Genomic DNA, 17,526 nt, shown 5'->3' on the forward strand with positions numbered 1-17,526 from the left:
GTTTATATGAAATGTCTAGAATGGGCAAATCCATAGAAACAGAGAATAGATCAGTGGTTCCCCAGGGCTGGGGTACAAGAAGCTGGAAATAAATAGGGAGAAAATGCTAATGGGTACAGAGTTTCTATTTGGGTGATATAATTGATTATGGTGATGACTGCACAACTGTGAATATACTGAAAACCACTGAATTGTTTACTTTAGGTGAATTGGATGGTATGTCAATTTGTCTCAACATCACTGTTAAAAAACATATGAGTAAGATACTTAAGATGTTTTGGCATCCCAGGATTAAAGAGGAACATGAATAAATCTGTAGTGTATGGCCAATAAGTCATTTTATGACATGGGGCCAGGGTGGCCATCCAGGCTTCCCAAAAATCTCTAGCACAAAAATACCTCTTCTTCCAGCCCTTGCATAGAGTGAACCCTCTGTCCACTCAGGCTTCTCAAACAGGGCCTAAGAGGGAGAAAGAGCATAGAGAAATTCCCCCCAGCAGGAAAGAGAGGAAATGTGACATGCTCATGTGAGCCCAGGAAACACCTAGGTGGGTGATCACTGAAAGTGCCCAATCTTCCTCTTTGCACACCTGCTTCCCAGGTATGCATGCTGCGGTTCAGAGGACTGCCTCAGTTCCTGAGTTCACATATTCGGGCTGCTTGGTGCTGGCTGATCCAGCAAGGCAGCCTCGTAGGGGAGCCATTTCTGGGGTCATATCCACCCCAGGGAGAATCCAAAGATTTGTTCTGCTTATATGAAAGGAGGGAACTGTTCCAATCTAAGATGCCACTCCAGCCAGGGGAAATGAAGGAAGAAAGGGATCAAAGAGGGCTTGGAACCCAACCAGGAGAGCAGCCAGAGGCCAAGTGCCTGGTACAGGAAAGGCTACTTGGTGCAAAGTCAAGCCAGAAAAACACTCTTTGTTGCTGCAGTCACCTTTGGGCACAAAGAGTGTCTCCAAATTTTCAATAGGGCTGGGAACACTCTAAAAGAGCAGACAGCTTGCTAGCTAGCCGTTTTCCTTCTACCTTCTTAAGCTGAAGTTTGTCTTAACCCTAACCTAGGACAGAGGCCACAGAACAATGGACTTGCAGCTAGCATACCACAACCCTGCTTGATCTTCTGGAGTCTTCTCCTCAGAACTAGATCCAGGACAGGGACGAACAGGAAGCTGGGAAAAGGACACTGACTTCCCATCTGCCCGTGGACAGACGAGGCCCTGGACAAGGACAGAAGGCTTTCAGCTGCCCTCCTTCCTGCCTGGCCTCTCCCTGCCTACAACACTTTTATCAACACCTAGAAAATTCTCCCCAACATGTTATTTTGGTCAGCAGAGCGATTCCTAGGGGAGTAGAGCCTCAGGTCAAACCATATCACTACACAGCCTTCCCATCAACACCCACAACTTGTAGTTTACATTAGGATTATTTTTCCTGGTTAGGAAAGCGATTTGTAAGTCCATTGTAAAACATCTGAAAACAAAGTATACACGAAGAAAGAATAAAAAAATCACCCTGATATAGCCATGTTACTATTTTGATGTATTTCCCTTTAATCATCTTCCTATAAATACCTGTAACTTTTAAGTAAAACTGGGATCATAAGCTACATATTGCTTTACAAATTTTTTCCCTTCTACTTGATATAGTATAAACATTTTCTTTCTTCTTCCTTTACAATTTTTTTAAGGGCAGCCTGGGTGGCTCAGCAGTTTAGCACCACTTTCAGCCCAGGGCCTGATCCTGGAGACCCGGGATCGAGTCTCACGTCGGGCTCCCTGTGTGGAGCCTGCTTCTCTCTCTCTGCCTGTGTCTCTGCCTCTCTTTCTCTCTGTGTCTCTCATAAATAAATAAATAAACAAAATCTTTAAAAAAATTTTTTAAGGTTTTTAAGTTTTACTATTACAATTATTTTTCTATTTATTTTTTTAAAGATTTTATTTATTTATTCATGAGAGACAGAGGTGAACCTGTCTGAACCACCCAGGTGCCCCATTCTTTTTCTTTTCTTTTCTTTTTTTTAAGATTTTATTTATTTATTCATGAGAGACACACACACAGAGAGAGAGAGAGAGGCAGAGAGAGAAGCAGGCTCCATGCAGGGAGCCCGACGTGGGACTCGACCCTGGGTCCCCAGGATCACACCCTGGGCCGAAGGAGGCGCCAAACCGCTGAGCCACCTGGGCTGCCCCAATTATTTTTCTTTTTAAAAGATTTGTTTATTTTAGATAGAGTGCACACACTAGCAGGGGAAGGAGCAGAGGGAGAGGGACAAGCAGAATCTGCACTAAGTGCAGAGCCCCACATAGGGGATCATGACCTAAGCCAAAATGGAAAGTCAGCCACTCAACGGACTGAGCCACCCAGATGCCCTTGTTTTTACTATTTTTTAAGTAATCTCTACACCCAACATGAGGCTCAAACTCACAACCCCGAGGTTAAGAGTGGCATGCTCCACTAACTGAGCCAGCCAGACACCCCTGTAAACGTCTTCTAACTTAGTATTCACCTTCAACATAATTTGTAATGACTGTCTGGTATTTCCTTATCTGGATGGTCTATAATTTATGCAACCATTTCTCTGATGTTGGAACTCAGGTCCTTTTTAATTAACATTCTTAAAGATAAACATATGTGCACATAGCTATTATTCCCTTAAGGTAAATTCCCAAAAGTAGAAGCATTAGGCAAAAGGGAATACACATTTTTAAGTTTTTGTGATATTCCATGCCAAATTGCCTTCCAGAAAGCTTACACCAATTGGTAACTTCCACCAGCAGCAGAGTGTTTATTTCACTGTATCCACTCTTGCATTGTGGGTGATCATTATTTTTAATATTTGCACTTTACCAACATCTTTTTTAATTTTTATTTATTTATGATAGTCACACAGAGAGAGAGAGAGAGAGGCAGAGACATAGGCAGAGGGAGAAGCAGGCTCCATGCACCGGGAGCCCGACGTGGGATTCGATCCCAGGTCTCCAGGATCATGCCCTGGGCTAAAGGCAGGCGCCAAACCGCTGCACCACCCAGGGATCCCACTTTACCAACATCCTTGTTTTAAAATCCATTTATTTGTGTATACAGATGAAATGTATCAGTGATTGATGATTTGCTTCAAAATAGTCTGGATGGTGGGTGGAGACAGAAACAAGGCAAGGCTGGTTATGTGTTGATAACTGTTGAAGTTGTAAGAAGGGTACATGGAGCTCATTATATATTCAAACACCATGGTTTTTTTTTTTTTAAAGATTTATTTATTTATGATAGACATAGAGAGAGAGAGAGGCAGAGACACAGGAGGAGGGAGAAGTAGGCTCCATGCTGGGAGCCCGACGCAGGACTCGATCCCGGGACTCCAGGACTGCGCCCTGGGCCAAAGGCAGGCGCCAAACCGCTGAGCCACCCAGGAATCCCTAACACCATGTTTATATAAACTTTTCGGGACAGCCCGGTGGCTCAGCGGCTTAGCGCCACCTTCAGCCCAGGGCCTGATCCTGGAGACCCGGGATTGAGTCCCACATCGGGCTTCCTGCCTGAAGCCTGCTTCTCCCTCTACCTGTGTCTCTGCCTCTCTCTCTCTCACGAATAAATAAATAAAATCTTGGGATCCCTGGGTGGTTCAACGGTTTCATGCCTGCCTTCAGCCCAGGGTGTGATCCTGAAGACCTGGGCTCAAGTCCCGCATCGGGCTCCCTGCATGGAGCCTGCTTCTCCCTCTGCCTGTGTCTCTGCCTCTCTCTCTCTCTCTCTCTCTCTGTGTCTCTCATGAATAAATAAATACAATCTTTAAAAATAAATAAATAAATAAATAAATAAATAAATAAATAAATAAATAAAATCTTAAAAAAAAACAAACTTTTCCATGATTAAAAAAATAAATGGAAAAAATTTACATTTATGGATTACTAACGACTTTGAACGTTTTCTACAATTTTTAAAATCAATTCTATTCCTCATCTGTCCATTTTTCATATCAGGATGTTAATCTTTTTATATTGATTTTTTTATAGGCTTTTTAAAAAATATTTTATTTATTTATCCATGAGAGACAGAGAGAGAGAGAGAGAGAGAGAGAGAGAGAGGCGGAGACACAGGCAGAGGGAGAAGCAGGCTCCATGCAGGGAGTCTGATGTGGGATTCGATCCCGGGGCTCCAGGATCATGCCCTGGGCTGAAGGCAGGCACTAAACCACTGAGCCACCCAGGGTCCCCCCCCCCTTTTTTAAAAAATATTTTAGGCTCTTAATATATTAAATATAGTCACAGTTTGTCCACATACTGCAGGTATGTTTTCTTAGTTTGTCCTTTAACTTCTTCATAGTTCATGGTGGGTTTTTTTGAACAATACAAGTATTTAATAGGTAGTCGAACTGTGTGTCAGCTTTCAGGGCCTACCTGGCATCTATGTTGGATGAAATCTCTCTGAAAAGAACATCAAGGGTGACCCTGGAAACCCAAAGTATAAACATCCAAGCAAGAGTCAATGTGTGGTCACAAAAGAAGAGCAAGAACAAGAGCAGAGAGGGTTTCCCTAAGGACATTAATAATTTTTAAAATGTTAATAGTAATTGCGTGTTATCCTTTAAGCTGCTCCTTTTCTTCCTCCAAAAGCTGTCAAGCCTGCCAGGAGATTTCCCCTACTTGGTATGCCCAGGAGCAGCTTAATTAGAGAATTTTCCTTATTATTAAATAATAATATATAATAACATGGCATAATTATTATTAGTATAATATATAATAACAATAATAGCACTGTCATAACAATAGCAACTATTTTTAATGCCTACTATAGGTATTATCTTAAAAACCCACAAAATAACCTTATAAGGTAGGTGTGACTTTTTACCCTTGCTTACTGGGTATAAAACTCTAGGATTAAAAAAGTCAAGGGACTCCCCCAAACTTGTAAGGATCAAATTTCTGTAGCCACTGGGCTACTCTGCCTCTTAGAAACCTTGGTTTGGTCCCCAAGGCAATTACCCTCACCTCTCATGCTTCTATTTGTTCCTTATTCAGCATTCAGTCTGCTCTCCCCACTAAAGGTTTTTTACATCCCTTCTGATGCTCCGTTTGGACCTATCTGCCCACTCCCTCCCCTTGACCTCTCTACAGTCCAGGGCCGCACCTACGAGTGGACTTGCATTTGCTGTGGACTTTCTCCTGTTTCATCCTCATGTCTGTCTCCTCCTCCCTCCTGCCCTCTACCTCCTACCTCCCAAGGAACTCATCTGCACAGAGTGGCTACTCAAGCCCTGTGATGGAGTGACAGCTGAGCACTGAGCAGATTGCCCTAGTGTGGACCTCAAGGGCTAGGTGGAGTGGGAAGAACCAGCTCTGCTGCCAAGTAGGAATCGGAGCCAGTGCTACAATGACAGATGATGGGAAAAACACTTGGGCGGGGGCAGTTTCTGGATTCTGCATTCGCAACTGCACTCACAGGTGGGGAGCACAGGCCCCCTCCCCAGGCTCTGGGTGATTTTCACAGCCACGCCTGCCGCCTCTGCAAGGGCCAAGATGGCCAAGACGGCCAGAGCTGGAAGAGGCTCGCAGGGCTGAACCCGGCCTCCAAGCCGGCCTTGCTCACTCGGGGATACCAGTGGTGACTCATTCTCAGCCCCTTGGCTGCACTGTAAACAGGCCCTGGCTGTGTGACCTTCCCAGAGGGGAAAACAGCAGCTGCAGGCAGCCCCTCCCCCGGAGCTCTGGCCACAGATCACAGCTACTGGACAAGAGAACCTGGAGGCCTAGGCTCCAGAATGGTGAGGACAGGCTAGCCTCCCTGGAGGACCCTCTCTAAGATGCTTCTCTACTTAGGGGTCCCCAAGACAGGCCTTGGCTGGCAGGCAGGGACAGAAGTGCTACCACGCAGCCCCTCGCACTGACTTCTCAAATCAGGATCTCCCAAGCCCACCAGCTGGGGGCACACCCTGGCTCTCAGGAAAAAGCCACGAGGCCCCTTCCAAAGGTGAAACTTGGTCCAAAGATGGCTGGCATACACACCCAGAGCTCTGTACAAACTGTATAGGCCAGGATCCAGGTACCAGTCTGGACAAGCAGACTCAGCAAAGCTGGGCTATTTCCTAACCCCAAACAACTGGGCAGCTCCAAGCACACATTGCCAGGAAAAGGTCCTTGTGGTCACCTTTCCGCTTCACTGCTGTTGGGGTGGGGAGGAGGGACTCCACTCCCGAAACCACTTCGTTTGCCTTCCCAGCCAGGTCAAGCCCTGCTGATGCCTCCACTACACTTTCTGTTCACCCATGAATGTGTCACATGGTGAAGCAAATTTACAAGGCAGAACCTTTTCGATGGGTGAATTATTCCCGGGTCAATGGCGATCAGCTGGCATTTTGGGTTCTCAAGGCCCAGGAGAGAAACCAAAAGACAGAACTGGCTCCGGGCATTGGGAATCCTGCTCACCTGGCACCTAGGCTCCCAGAGAGCTAGTTGGGGTGCTGTGGAGATTTTCTCCTGGTTGTAGAAATGGGTCAGTCAAGCAGAAATGCCAAATTCCCATCCCTTCCAGGGGCATGTGCTTCACACTACTGTACCCTCATTTCCTTCCTTCACATCTTCTCAGTATTTGAAGAGGGATAGTTATTCTGTTCTCATCAAACTCTGGTCTGAACTCCGATTGGATCATTTCTTCCTCAGATTTAAAGTCAGACTTCAATGAGTCAAATAGAAAAAGCCCACTGAGAGATTTTTCATTAAGGACTCTGACAACATTTTGTAACCACTTCTCCAGGAGGTTTCCAGCTCAGAACTCCCTGTCCCGCCCACACAAATGGGGGGCAGAGTAATGAACTGGAAAAGATACGTCCACAATGTTGGCTGCATCTGCTCCCATCTCTAAGCAACCCCAGGCCCTGGATTGCAGGGTGGCGGCCCAAAGACGCCGCCTCAGCCGCAGGCCAGTGTTTGCACTCCATCCAATGAAGTGAGTTAAATGGTTGTACAAATGTTAGACATTAGGCAAACAGACCAAAGTGTGCTGTCCAGATGTCCAGTGGGGAGGCTGAGGCTCTGCATCTCAGGAAGTACTCTGTTCCCATGATGACCTGCCACCCTCCTCTGCTGAGGCTGTCGCATTGCCCACTTCAGACCCTCTGCTGCAGAGACCTGGGAAAGCCAGTCCAACCGTCAGGCAGGCCACCTGGCATGGGATCTAGTCTTGCTCCTCTGAGCGTCCACTCTAGAGGGAAGGATCACCCACGAGTACAGATCTCTGAGGCTCTGTTGACCATCTCGCCCTGGCTTGTATGAAATAGGCATTTTGCCAACCTGTGTCCCCCCTCTCCACCAATGGGGTGATAGCTCATAGCCCTGGTCACTTTTATTTATACCACAGCCCACGCAATACAAAACTCCTTAGAACTCAGAAAGTCCCCAAATTAAGGTTTCCACGGCAATACATTCCCTCAAATTCCCAGGTTATCAGAGTGATTGTACAAGGCCCCAATAAAGTTGTAGATTTGATTTAGGAAGCTCCTAATTGCAACCCTGAAGATTTCTTTGTCCCCCAAATTAGAACATGGGTGGGAGACACAAACAGAAAGTGCCATTGTGCTGCTAGCTCCATGTCTTTGGGAGCTGATCCTGACAGTTCTGCTTTTTAAAGGCCTGGTCTGTCAGAACGAGATTCAGCTCTACTCAGCAGAAGCCTCGGCCAGCCCTAAAACATTGCCCAAGAACTCCAGCTCCGTCCTTACTGACCTGCTTCTCATTCCCCTTTTAGGGTCTATTCTAGAAAGGAGAACCATGAGAGCCCTCATCTGAGACCGCGTGGGAGATAGCCCACTAAGATACCTCAGGCCAGGAGCAGTAGTGGAGAAGGAAATGACTTAAAAAGGGCTTAGGGGGGGGATCCCTGGATGGCTCAGTGGTTTAGTGCCTGCCTTTGGCCCGGGGTGTGGTCCTGGAGTCCTGGGATCAAGTCCTGCATGGGGCTCCCTGCATGGAGCCTGCTTCTCCCTCTGCCTGTGTCTCTGCCTCTCTCTCTCTCTCTCTCTCTCTCTCATATGAATAAATATTTAAAAAGGGGGGGGGCAGCCCGGGTGGCTCAGAGGTTTAGCACTGCCTTTGGCCCAGGGCATGATCCTGGAGACCCGAGATCAAGTCCCATGTCGGGCTCCCTGCATGGAGCCTGCTCCTCCCTCTGCCTACGTCTCTGCCTCTCTCTCTGAGTATGTCTCTCATGAATAAATAAAATCTTAAAAAAATAAAAAATAAAAAAGGGGGGGCTTAGGGAGTTGGCTCATGTATATGGAAGGGGAGTCAGCAGAATGGGGGGTGAGGGGGTGCGGGGGTGGGTGCCAGCCCCCACGCCTTCTGACAGGGAAAAATAACTGAGCAGTTTCTTGGTGCCTCTGGACCAAAGGTTGTAAAGCACCAGATAACATATATTTTAGGTTTTGTAGGCCATATAGTCTCTGTACAACTACCTCACTTTCCCCTATAGCACAAAGGCAGCCACAAACAATAACAGTGAGCATAGCAATGTTCCAATAAAACTGTTTAAATGGGGCACCTGGGTGGCTCAGTGGGCTAAGCATTTGCCTTCGAATCAGGTCATGATCCTGGAGTCCTGGGATCCAGCCTCATGTCAGGCTCCCTGTTCGGCAGATAGTCTGCTTGTTTCTCCCTCTCTACTGCTCTCCCCTGCTCATACTTTCTCTCTTTCTCTCAAATTGATGGATAAAATTTAAAAAAAGAAAACCCACAAAAAACAAAACTTTGTTTACAATCCACACCTCCCATTGTAGAGGCTGCTTTTAGGCAGCAGGTGTGAGCACTCAGAAGCTGTGTGAGGTAGAAAGGCCACAGTGACCACCAAGGTGAGTGCAAACAGAGCCATTAGGTGACTCCCCTCAAAATAGTTGCAAACCCTAGCTGACCAATGGGCAACGTACAACCAGGCATATGTACCAAAAAGGAAAATTATATGTGTTCCCATACCTCTTCAGGCCCTACCTTAACTACAGCCCCCTAGCTCTACCTCCTGGCAGACAGTCTCTCTCTTGCTGTCCTATACACTGCTCTCTTGTATATTCAATAAACTTCTATTTCCTTTGTTCTGCCTTGGGTGAATTCTTTCATGGCAAGTGCCTCCACTCAATCTGGGTTGCCCCACAGCTACCAGTGGTCTAGATTTAGCCCTGGGGGCAGCAGTTTGTTAACCCCTGCTCTAGGGATCCCTGGGTGGCTCAGTGGTTTAGCACCTGCCTTCGGCCCAGGGTGTGATCCTGGAGACCTGGGATTGAGTTCCACATCGGGCTCCCTACATGGAGCCTGCTTCTCTCACTGCCTGTGTCTCTGCCTCTCTTTCTCTCTCTCTCTCTCTCCTGAATAAATAAATAAATCTTAAAAAAAAAAATAAATAATCCCTGCTCTAGACCCAAGAATGCAGAATGCAGACCTTAGGAGACAAGCCACCAGTCTTCCTTAAACAGATCTCTGCTGGGACGTCTGGGTGGCTCAGCGGTTGAGCATCTGCCTTTGGCCCAGGACCTGATCCTGGAGACCCAGGATCGAGTCCCATGTCGGGCTTCCTGCACGGAGCCTGCTTTTCCCTCTGCCTGTGTCTCTGCTCTCTCTCTCTGTGTCTCTCATGAATAAATAAATAAAATCTAAAAAACAAAACAAAAACAAAAACAAAAACCCAAAAAACAGATCTCTGCTAAGAGAAAGCTTTAGTTAACAATCAAATGGGGGATCCCTGGGTGGCACAGCGGTTTGGCGCCTGCCTTTGGCCCAGGGCGCGATCCTGGAGACCCGGGATCGAGTCCCACGTCGGGCTCCCGGTGCATGGAGCCTGCTTCTCCCTCTGCCTATGTCTCTGCCTCTCTCTCTCTCTCTCTGTGACTATCATAAATAAATAAATAAAATAATAATAAAAAAAATAAAAAAACTTTAAATAAAAAACACAACAAAACAATCAAATGGTTTTCTTGCCTGGTCACCATGTATCCCACGTACCTCTGATCTCCCAGTGGGCCAGTGAAGAGCAAATGCCAGTGCTTCTGCTGCAGTGTTTTTGACCTTCACACAGACCTACTAAAGGTTGATGAAAGAAACAGACCCTTCTGCAGAAAAATGCACCTGTACACACACACACACACACACACACAATTTGTTTGCATATAATCTCAAGGGATGTACAGCCCTCCTTAAGCTTATTTGTTATCACCCAGAGGCCTAAAAACCCTAGGGTAAGATCCCTTGCTCACTCAGAAAGAGCTAATTATTTTTTATATCTATGAAAGAGCTCTTACAAAACACTTTAAAAAAAGATAAACAAACCTGTAGAAAAAGATACAAATCACACAAAGAAATAATTCACAGAATACAAATGACCACAAAAAAGAGGTGGAGAAATGCTCCCACAAACAAAGAAAAACTTTTTAAAATCATGGTATATCATTTTCACCAGATCAGACTGGCTAATTTTGAAAGGACTAATAACAGCGTATGGGGAAGGAGTGTGGAGAAAGGGCCAGTTTTATTCACAGTATAGGATAGAACCTGTGGGGAAAGGCCAGCAATCTCACTTCCAGGAATTTATTTTACAAAAAGGTACAGGGGTGTTCACTCCAGCATCATCAGAAAGACTGGAAAGCAACCCAAGTGCCCATCAGCAGGAACTGGTTAAATAAATTATGGTGTATCTATGATATAGAACAACATAAAACTATTTCATAACGTAGAGTTCTTGAGTTTAAAATAATAAGGTAGATTTCCAAGTAATGGCAGAAAAACATGTGAAAGAGTTAAGTGAAAAAGACAAGCTGTAACAGCCTTTTTTAAGAAAAATAAAGAAGAACGTTGATATGTAGATTTTTTTTTAAATACTGAAGAGATATATTCTAAAGTGATAAAGGTGTGCTTACAGAATTTTATGGTCCATATTCCTAATATATTGACTTTTAAAAATAAAAAACATTTTTGGGACAAATGGGTAGCTCAGTGGTTGGCTCAGGTCGTGATCCCAGGGTCCTGGGATCGAGTCCTGCTTCAGCCTCCCCACAGAGAGCCTGCTTCTCCCTCTGCCTATGTCTCTGCTCCTCTCTCTGGGTCTCTCATGAATAAATGAATATAATAAATATGAATAAATAAATAAACAAACAAATAGTTTTGTTTATGATCACAAAAATCCAGAAAATAAATCCTTTATAAGCCTATTAGCCTCCCCTAAATGTTGCCTGATAACAAGTATAAGCTCATTTTAAGGGGAATCTGGGTGGCTCAGTGGTTGAGCTTCTGCCATCAACTCAGGGCATGATCCCGAGGTCCTGGGATCAAGTCCTGCATTGGGCTCCCCACAGGGAGACTGCTTCTCCCTCTGCCTGTGTCTCTGCCTCTCTCTGTGTCTCATGAATAAATAAATAAAATATTTTTTAAAAACTCATTTTATTTTTACTTATTTATTAAGATTTTATTTATTTATTGGAGAGAGAGAGAGTGAGGGAGAGGAAGAAGTAGACTCACCGCTGAGCAGGGAGCCTGATGCAGGGCTTGATCCCAGGACCCCGAGATCATGACCTGAGTCAAAGGCAGACGCTCAACCAACTGAGCCACCCAGGTACCCCTATAAGTTCATTTTAAAAGCTTTCTTTCCTTTTTTTTTTAAGTACTCTCTAAATCCAACATGGGGCTTGAACTCACAATCAGAGATCAACAGTCACAAGCTCCACCAGTCAGGTACCCCTAAAGGCTTTTTCTTTCTTTCTTTCTTTCTTTCTTTCTTTCTTTCTTTCTTTCTTTCTTTCTTTCTTTTTAAAGATTGTTTGAATGAGTGTGTACGTGCATGTGCTCACGTGAGCAGGAGGAGGGGCAGAGGGAGAGACAGACAGATTCCTGCTCACAACAGCTGGGAAGTGGGAGGCTCGATCCCAGGACCCTGAGATCATGACCTGAGCTGAAATCAAGTGTCAGACGCTCAGGGAGCCTGGGTGGCTCAGTGGTTGAGTGTCTGCCTTCAGCTCAGGTCCTGATCCTGGAGTCCTGGGATTGAGTGCCATTATCAGGCTCCCCACAGGGAGCCTGCTTCTCCCTCTGCCTGTGTCTCTGCCTCTCTCTCTGTGTCTCTCATGAATAAATAAATAAAATCTTAAAAAAAAAAAAAAGTTGGACGTTCAATGGACTGAGCCACCCAGGGACCCCCACAGACATTCTTAAAGGTAATTCACGGTATAGTGGTTTTTATCCATTTGTCTTATGCTTTATTACAATAAAGCATCATTCTGCATCATAGAGCATAAATTCCTGACATTTTTTATCCCAAAATTCAGAACTGCCACAACATAGGCACAATGTGACTAAAAAAATGGGGATGGGCACTTGGGTGGCTCAGTGGTTGAGCATCTACCTTTGGCTCAGGTCATGATCCTCAGGTCCTGGGATCAAGTCCTGCATCAGGCTCCCTCACACAGAGGCTGCTTCTCCCTCTGCCTATGTCTCTGCCTCTTTCTCTATGTCTCTCGTGAATAAAAAAATAAAATCTTTTTTAAAAATGGAGATGAGGGCAGCCCTGGTGGCGCAGCGGTTTGGCACCGCCTGTGGCCTGGGGTGTGATCCTGGAGACCCGGGATCAAGTCCCGCATCGGGCTCCCTGCATGGAGCCTGCTTCTCCCTCTGCCTATGTCTCTGCCTCTCTCTCTCTCTCTCTCTGTGTGTGTGTGTGTCTCTCATGAATAAATAAATACAATCTTAAAAAAAAAAAGAAAAAAGAGAATCTCACTTAAAAAAAAATAAATAAAAATAAAAAATAAATAAAAATGGGGATGACGCCAGGTTTTTAATTTTCATTTTGATGAAAGTTGGTCATTTTCATGCTGTCAAAGAACAAATAAAGCCATGACTTTTGTTTCACAATTTATATAACTTAGTAGGATTTGTGTACTTTGGATAGTTGTAAAATATTTCTTACATTTTCAACATCTGTTTTCTCTGGGGAATTTGAGAGGGAGGGGAATACAACCATTTAAAAGAAAATCTACTTGGTTAAAAAAATAGAAATAAAGACACACAAAAAGTACAAAGTAAATCTCCCTCATATCACAGAGGGCAAGGCAATCATAGTTCCCAGAATCTGTGTTTACTCACATCTGTGTGTCACCCACACCTGCACATCACCTACACCCCAAGGATACCACATACACAGCCCATGCTGTGCCTTTCTCACCTAACACAGATTTCCCTGAACTCTCCATTTTTGCAGGTCTCCATCAGACAGTGATCCCTCTCCCCTAGGACAAAGTTAACCAAGCAAGGCATAAGAAGGGTGAACAGAAGAGGCACTAGGTCTGGCCGGGCCTGGCCATGGGCTCACAGCCTTCAGGCAGAGGGTCATGGAGATGCCAGAACCTCTTGGAGCTCCTTCCCAGAAGACCAACAGCCCAAAGGCTCCCTCAGAGCTGAATGAGGGGCCCCTTAACAGCAGGACTCCTGAGTCATTAATGGGAAGGGAAATCAGAAACCAGAGTGCCCTGCAAATGGCAATGGCAGATACTGTGTCATAAAAAGCTTTTCACAGGGAAACTGAGGCAAGCCAAACAAATCTCTCTGAAGACCATAGCATTCTCACTTTTTTCCCATTGGCCAGCTCTGAAGGGCCAGCCTGCAGAGAGCTTCCTTCTTCCTCCTAGGGAAGACATTTTTGGCCTTCTCTTTCTTTCTTTCAACCTGGATCTTCCTGCAACCTCTCTCACCTCAAAAAGCAGCACATTCTGGAGGCACTCAAGCATCCCAAGAAAACATCTCCCTCCCCAGGGTGGCTCTCTGTACCCTGGCATTTAGAAAACCGAGAAGAGAGGCAGCCATACACTCCCCTGAGTTCTGCATTCCATTCTGGACAAAGGCAATGGTTCGGGTGGGGCGATTCTAAGGGAGGGTTGGTTTTAGGTTGCACTGTTAGCCAGAGCTACTGCAGAAAATCAGAGAAAAGAAAAGTGGGTGGCAGCTTTTTTCTCTATGCTCCTGTCTTCTCTGGGCACATGGCTAGTGAGCTGGCTTCCTCAGCACCTAAGCCAAGGTCAGCAGGCAGGGTATGGGCCTGCTCTGAGATCCATGCTCTGCTGCCTTCAGGCCTACCTACAGAACCTCCATGGCCCAGGAGGCCATTACTGGCTTTGCTGCCGGGCCACTTCATCACCTGCAGCCCTCTCCTGCTTGGGATGTCCAGGCATAGGTAGGTAGATGGAAGGCAAAGAAACCGAAGCCAAAGAAAGCTGCCTCAAATTCGCCAAAAGATGACTGAATGAGAGATCTTTAACAAATCAATACTTACTGTTAATGAGGTGAAAGTCATGCACATCCCACCAAAGCCATTCAGGGCCAGGGAAACGAAGATGAGCACAGAAAGAGCTGTAAGGAAACAGAAGGTTCACAATCAGGGAACCACAGCAGAGCTCCAGGGAGGCGAGGGCCTGGCCCAGTACCTCGCAGGGAGCAAGCAGAATGGATGACATGCCATCTGGGGTTAGTGACAGACACCTGAAGAGCTGAAACAGCCTCTTCCTCACCACCCTCTTCTCCCCTATTTTACAGAGCTTGGACTCTGCATCCCCATCCTCCTTTCTCCACTAACCTCAGCAGCAGGCCAGAGGCCTAAAGAAGCTGCTTCACTGAAACCAAAAATACAGGTGCTCAGAAATTAGTGGATGGGCCTGGCTAAGATTCTGGCAAAACTCAAGTTCTATTATGGTGTTTGTTCTGCAAGTCCTTGAAGCAACAGCTCCACCTGAATGGTGTTGGGGACCAGGGGGATTCCAAGTCACTTTTTTTTTTTTTCAAAGTAGGCTCTTGGGTAGCCCTGAACCCACTGGCTCAGTGGTTTAGCGCTACCTTCACTCCAGGGTGTGATCCTGGAGACCTGGGATCGAGTTCCACATTGGGCTCCCTGCATGGAGTCCGCTTTTCCTTCTGCCTGTGTGTCTGCCTCTGTCTCTCTGTGTCTCTCATGAGCAAATAAATAAAATCTAAATAAATAAATAAATAAATAAATAAATAAATAAATAAATAAATAAAGTAGGCTCTATGCCTGATGTGGGACTCAAACTCCCAACGCAAGATCAAGGGTCATATGCTCTTCCAACTGAGCCAGCCAGATGCCCCAGCTTCTAAGCTATCTGTATAGTGCTGGCCTGGGCTGCCTCCAAGGACTTAACTCCCAACTTCTGCACAGTCCCTCAGCTGGTCTGGTTCTTAGAACTCATCTCAAGTTGGCATCAATGAAGCCATAGAGAACTGGCCTGACTTGGTGATGAGATGGCAGTATTGTACATTCTAAGAGCTTCTCTCAGATGTCTGTCTAGGGTGATTGCTGTCTTACCCAGCCACCCATTTAAGGTAAGTAGCTGAGTGAAGGCTAACAGGCATCCCTTCTAACTTAAGCAGTGAGCACCAGGACTGGCATGGCTTTCTAGAGCAGGTGGGCGAGGAAACCCCTATGGGTACTTTCTCCCCAGCCTCTGACAAAAGAGTAGAGGAAAAGCATACTCACAGTTTGGGTTACTTGCTCCATATGCAATCAGCAAACAGGAGACAGCAAAACAGGCACTAAAAACAAACAGAAATAGTACATTACTTATTATTATTGTTATTGTTTATAGTGTTCTTTGGAAGTATTTACTATGGGTCAGATCCTTTCAGAAAATATACATTCTTTTTTTTTTTTTTAATTTTTTTTTATTATTTATTTATGATAGTCATACAGAGAGAGAGAGAGGCAGAGACATAGGCAGAGGGAGAAGCAGGCTCCATGCACCGGGAGCCTGATGTGGGATTCGATCCCGGGTCTCCAGGATCGCGCCCTGGGCCAAAGGCAGGCGCCAAACCGCTGCGCCACCCAGGGATCCCTATTCTTTTAATTTAATAATTTTAAGGAGTATAATTGGCTCTGTTTTACTGATGAATAAAATAAAACAAAACAAAGAAAGAAAAAATCCACATTCTCAAAAGTATCATAGCTAGTTGGTATCTAAGAATTCAAGGCCCAAAGGCAGATGTGATAAACACCATGTTGCATCATCCTCTCCCATCCACAGACTGGAAAAGCTATGGTTCTGAAGTGAGAGGGTACAATCTATTACCCAGGTTCCTATGTCCACTCTGCCAGGGGAACAACAGAAGCCCACTGAGCATGAGGGAGAGGAATGGCAGCTTCTGAATCTATCCTAGGGACAAGGGCCTCTTTTTTTAATTTAATTTAATTTAATTTAATTTAATTTAATTTAATTTTATTTAATTTAATTTTATTTTATTTTATTTTATTCATAAGAGAGAGAAAGGGGGAGAGAGAGAGAGAGAGGCAGAGACACAGGCAGAGGGAGAAGCAGGCTCCATGCAGGGAGCCCGACATGGGACTCGATCCCGGGACTCCAGGATCAGGCCCTGGGCTGAAGGCAGCGCTAAACCACTGAGCCACCTGGGCTGCCCGACAAGGGCCTCTTAAGTTCCAAAGAATGAATGAGATTGATCCCCTCATCCATTCCCTTCATGGTCTCGGGTCTCACCCATTGCAAACCCCTGCCCTGCAGATGATCATTCTCAGTGTGGTTGCTCTGGGGAAGACTGTGGACTGAAAGGAACAGCCACTTGCTGGACTGACTCTGAGTCTGGCAGCCTAGAGCCTGATAGACCAGGGACACATACTTCAGAAATGCACAAGATGATCCATTGGAGTGCTAGGAGTAGCAGAAATAGTATGACTTCTATTTTATAATTTTTAATCTTTAATTGACATTTTTTGTTCATGCATTACAAAGCACATAGAACATTAAGACTGGCACACACATATGTAATTGACAATTCTGTGCTTGCATGACAATTCTGTGCTTGTATTCAAACTTTTTTTCCTGATGGAGGCATAAGGTCAAAGAGACTGTGGAGACCAGTGTTCTTAATGACAAGCAACTGCAAGCCTTCCCAGGCAGGCTTGGGGCCCTGAACCTTTTTTATGCAGTACTGGCACACTGCAAGGATCACAGTAACTACTGGCTTGGGGGCAGAATGGATGGGAACCCCATTCCAGGTGGGCATATAGAGAGCTCCACAGTGCACCTGCTAGCAGGGACCAGGCTTCCCTACAATAAGGATCTCAGCCCAGGAGCCATCTGCCCACTCCCGACCCCTGCACTGACCTGCCCAGCAGCCTGAGTTTCCTTGGGCCGTATTTGTCCATGACGATGCCTAGAGGCAGGGTGATGGCGCTAAGCAGGAAGGAGCCTACGGTGAAGGCCAAGTTTAGCATCTCATCCTGGGCCTTGCAGCTGAGCCAGCCATTCATCAAGCTCATCTCCTCGTGCTCCGGCTCGGCTGTGCCCCCAACTGTGCCGTTGCTGACCATCTCTGGGTGTAGAGAGGGAGGGAAACTTGGTCACAGGGTTGAGGCAGGGATTCCCAAAGATCAGAGGAGCAGATGTATATTCAGACCCCACTGGAAATGTCAGGGCTGGTTGTGGCTACCCCCAAGCAGGCTTGGCTGTCCATCTGGCTCAAGCCCCTTGGAGCAATAATGTAGAGG

The 17,526-nt window shown here is 45.9% G+C and overlaps 1 protein-coding gene across 8 annotated transcripts in view; it reads right to left on the minus strand.

Moving 5' to 3' along the window:
- Positions 1 to 17,526, minus strand: part of SLC43A2 (solute carrier family 43 member 2) — a 42,633-nt gene that overhangs the window by 14,308 nt on the left and 10,799 nt on the right. For 6 of the 8 annotated variants that reach the window (XM_072741118.1, XM_026016301.2, XM_072741128.1 and 3 more), the window contains exons 3-5: positions 17,144 to 17,351; positions 15,505 to 15,560; positions 14,290 to 14,366 (exon numbers count right to left, since the gene is read on the minus strand). In XM_072741118.1, coding sequence (XP_072597219.1) covers positions 14,290 to 14,366; positions 15,505 to 15,560; positions 17,144 to 17,351 — 341 coding nt within the window. The remainder of the gene's footprint in view (positions 1 to 14,289; positions 14,367 to 15,504; positions 15,561 to 17,143; positions 17,352 to 17,526) is intronic. The other 2 variants (XM_072741138.1, XM_072741136.1) reach the window with 1 other exon arrangement.

Source organism: Vulpes vulpes, chromosome 2, assembly GCF_048418805.1.
Source record: "Vulpes vulpes isolate BD-2025 chromosome 2, VulVul3, whole genome shotgun sequence".
In the NCBI taxonomy this organism is placed as follows: domain Eukaryota; kingdom Metazoa; phylum Chordata; class Mammalia; order Carnivora; family Canidae; genus Vulpes; species Vulpes vulpes.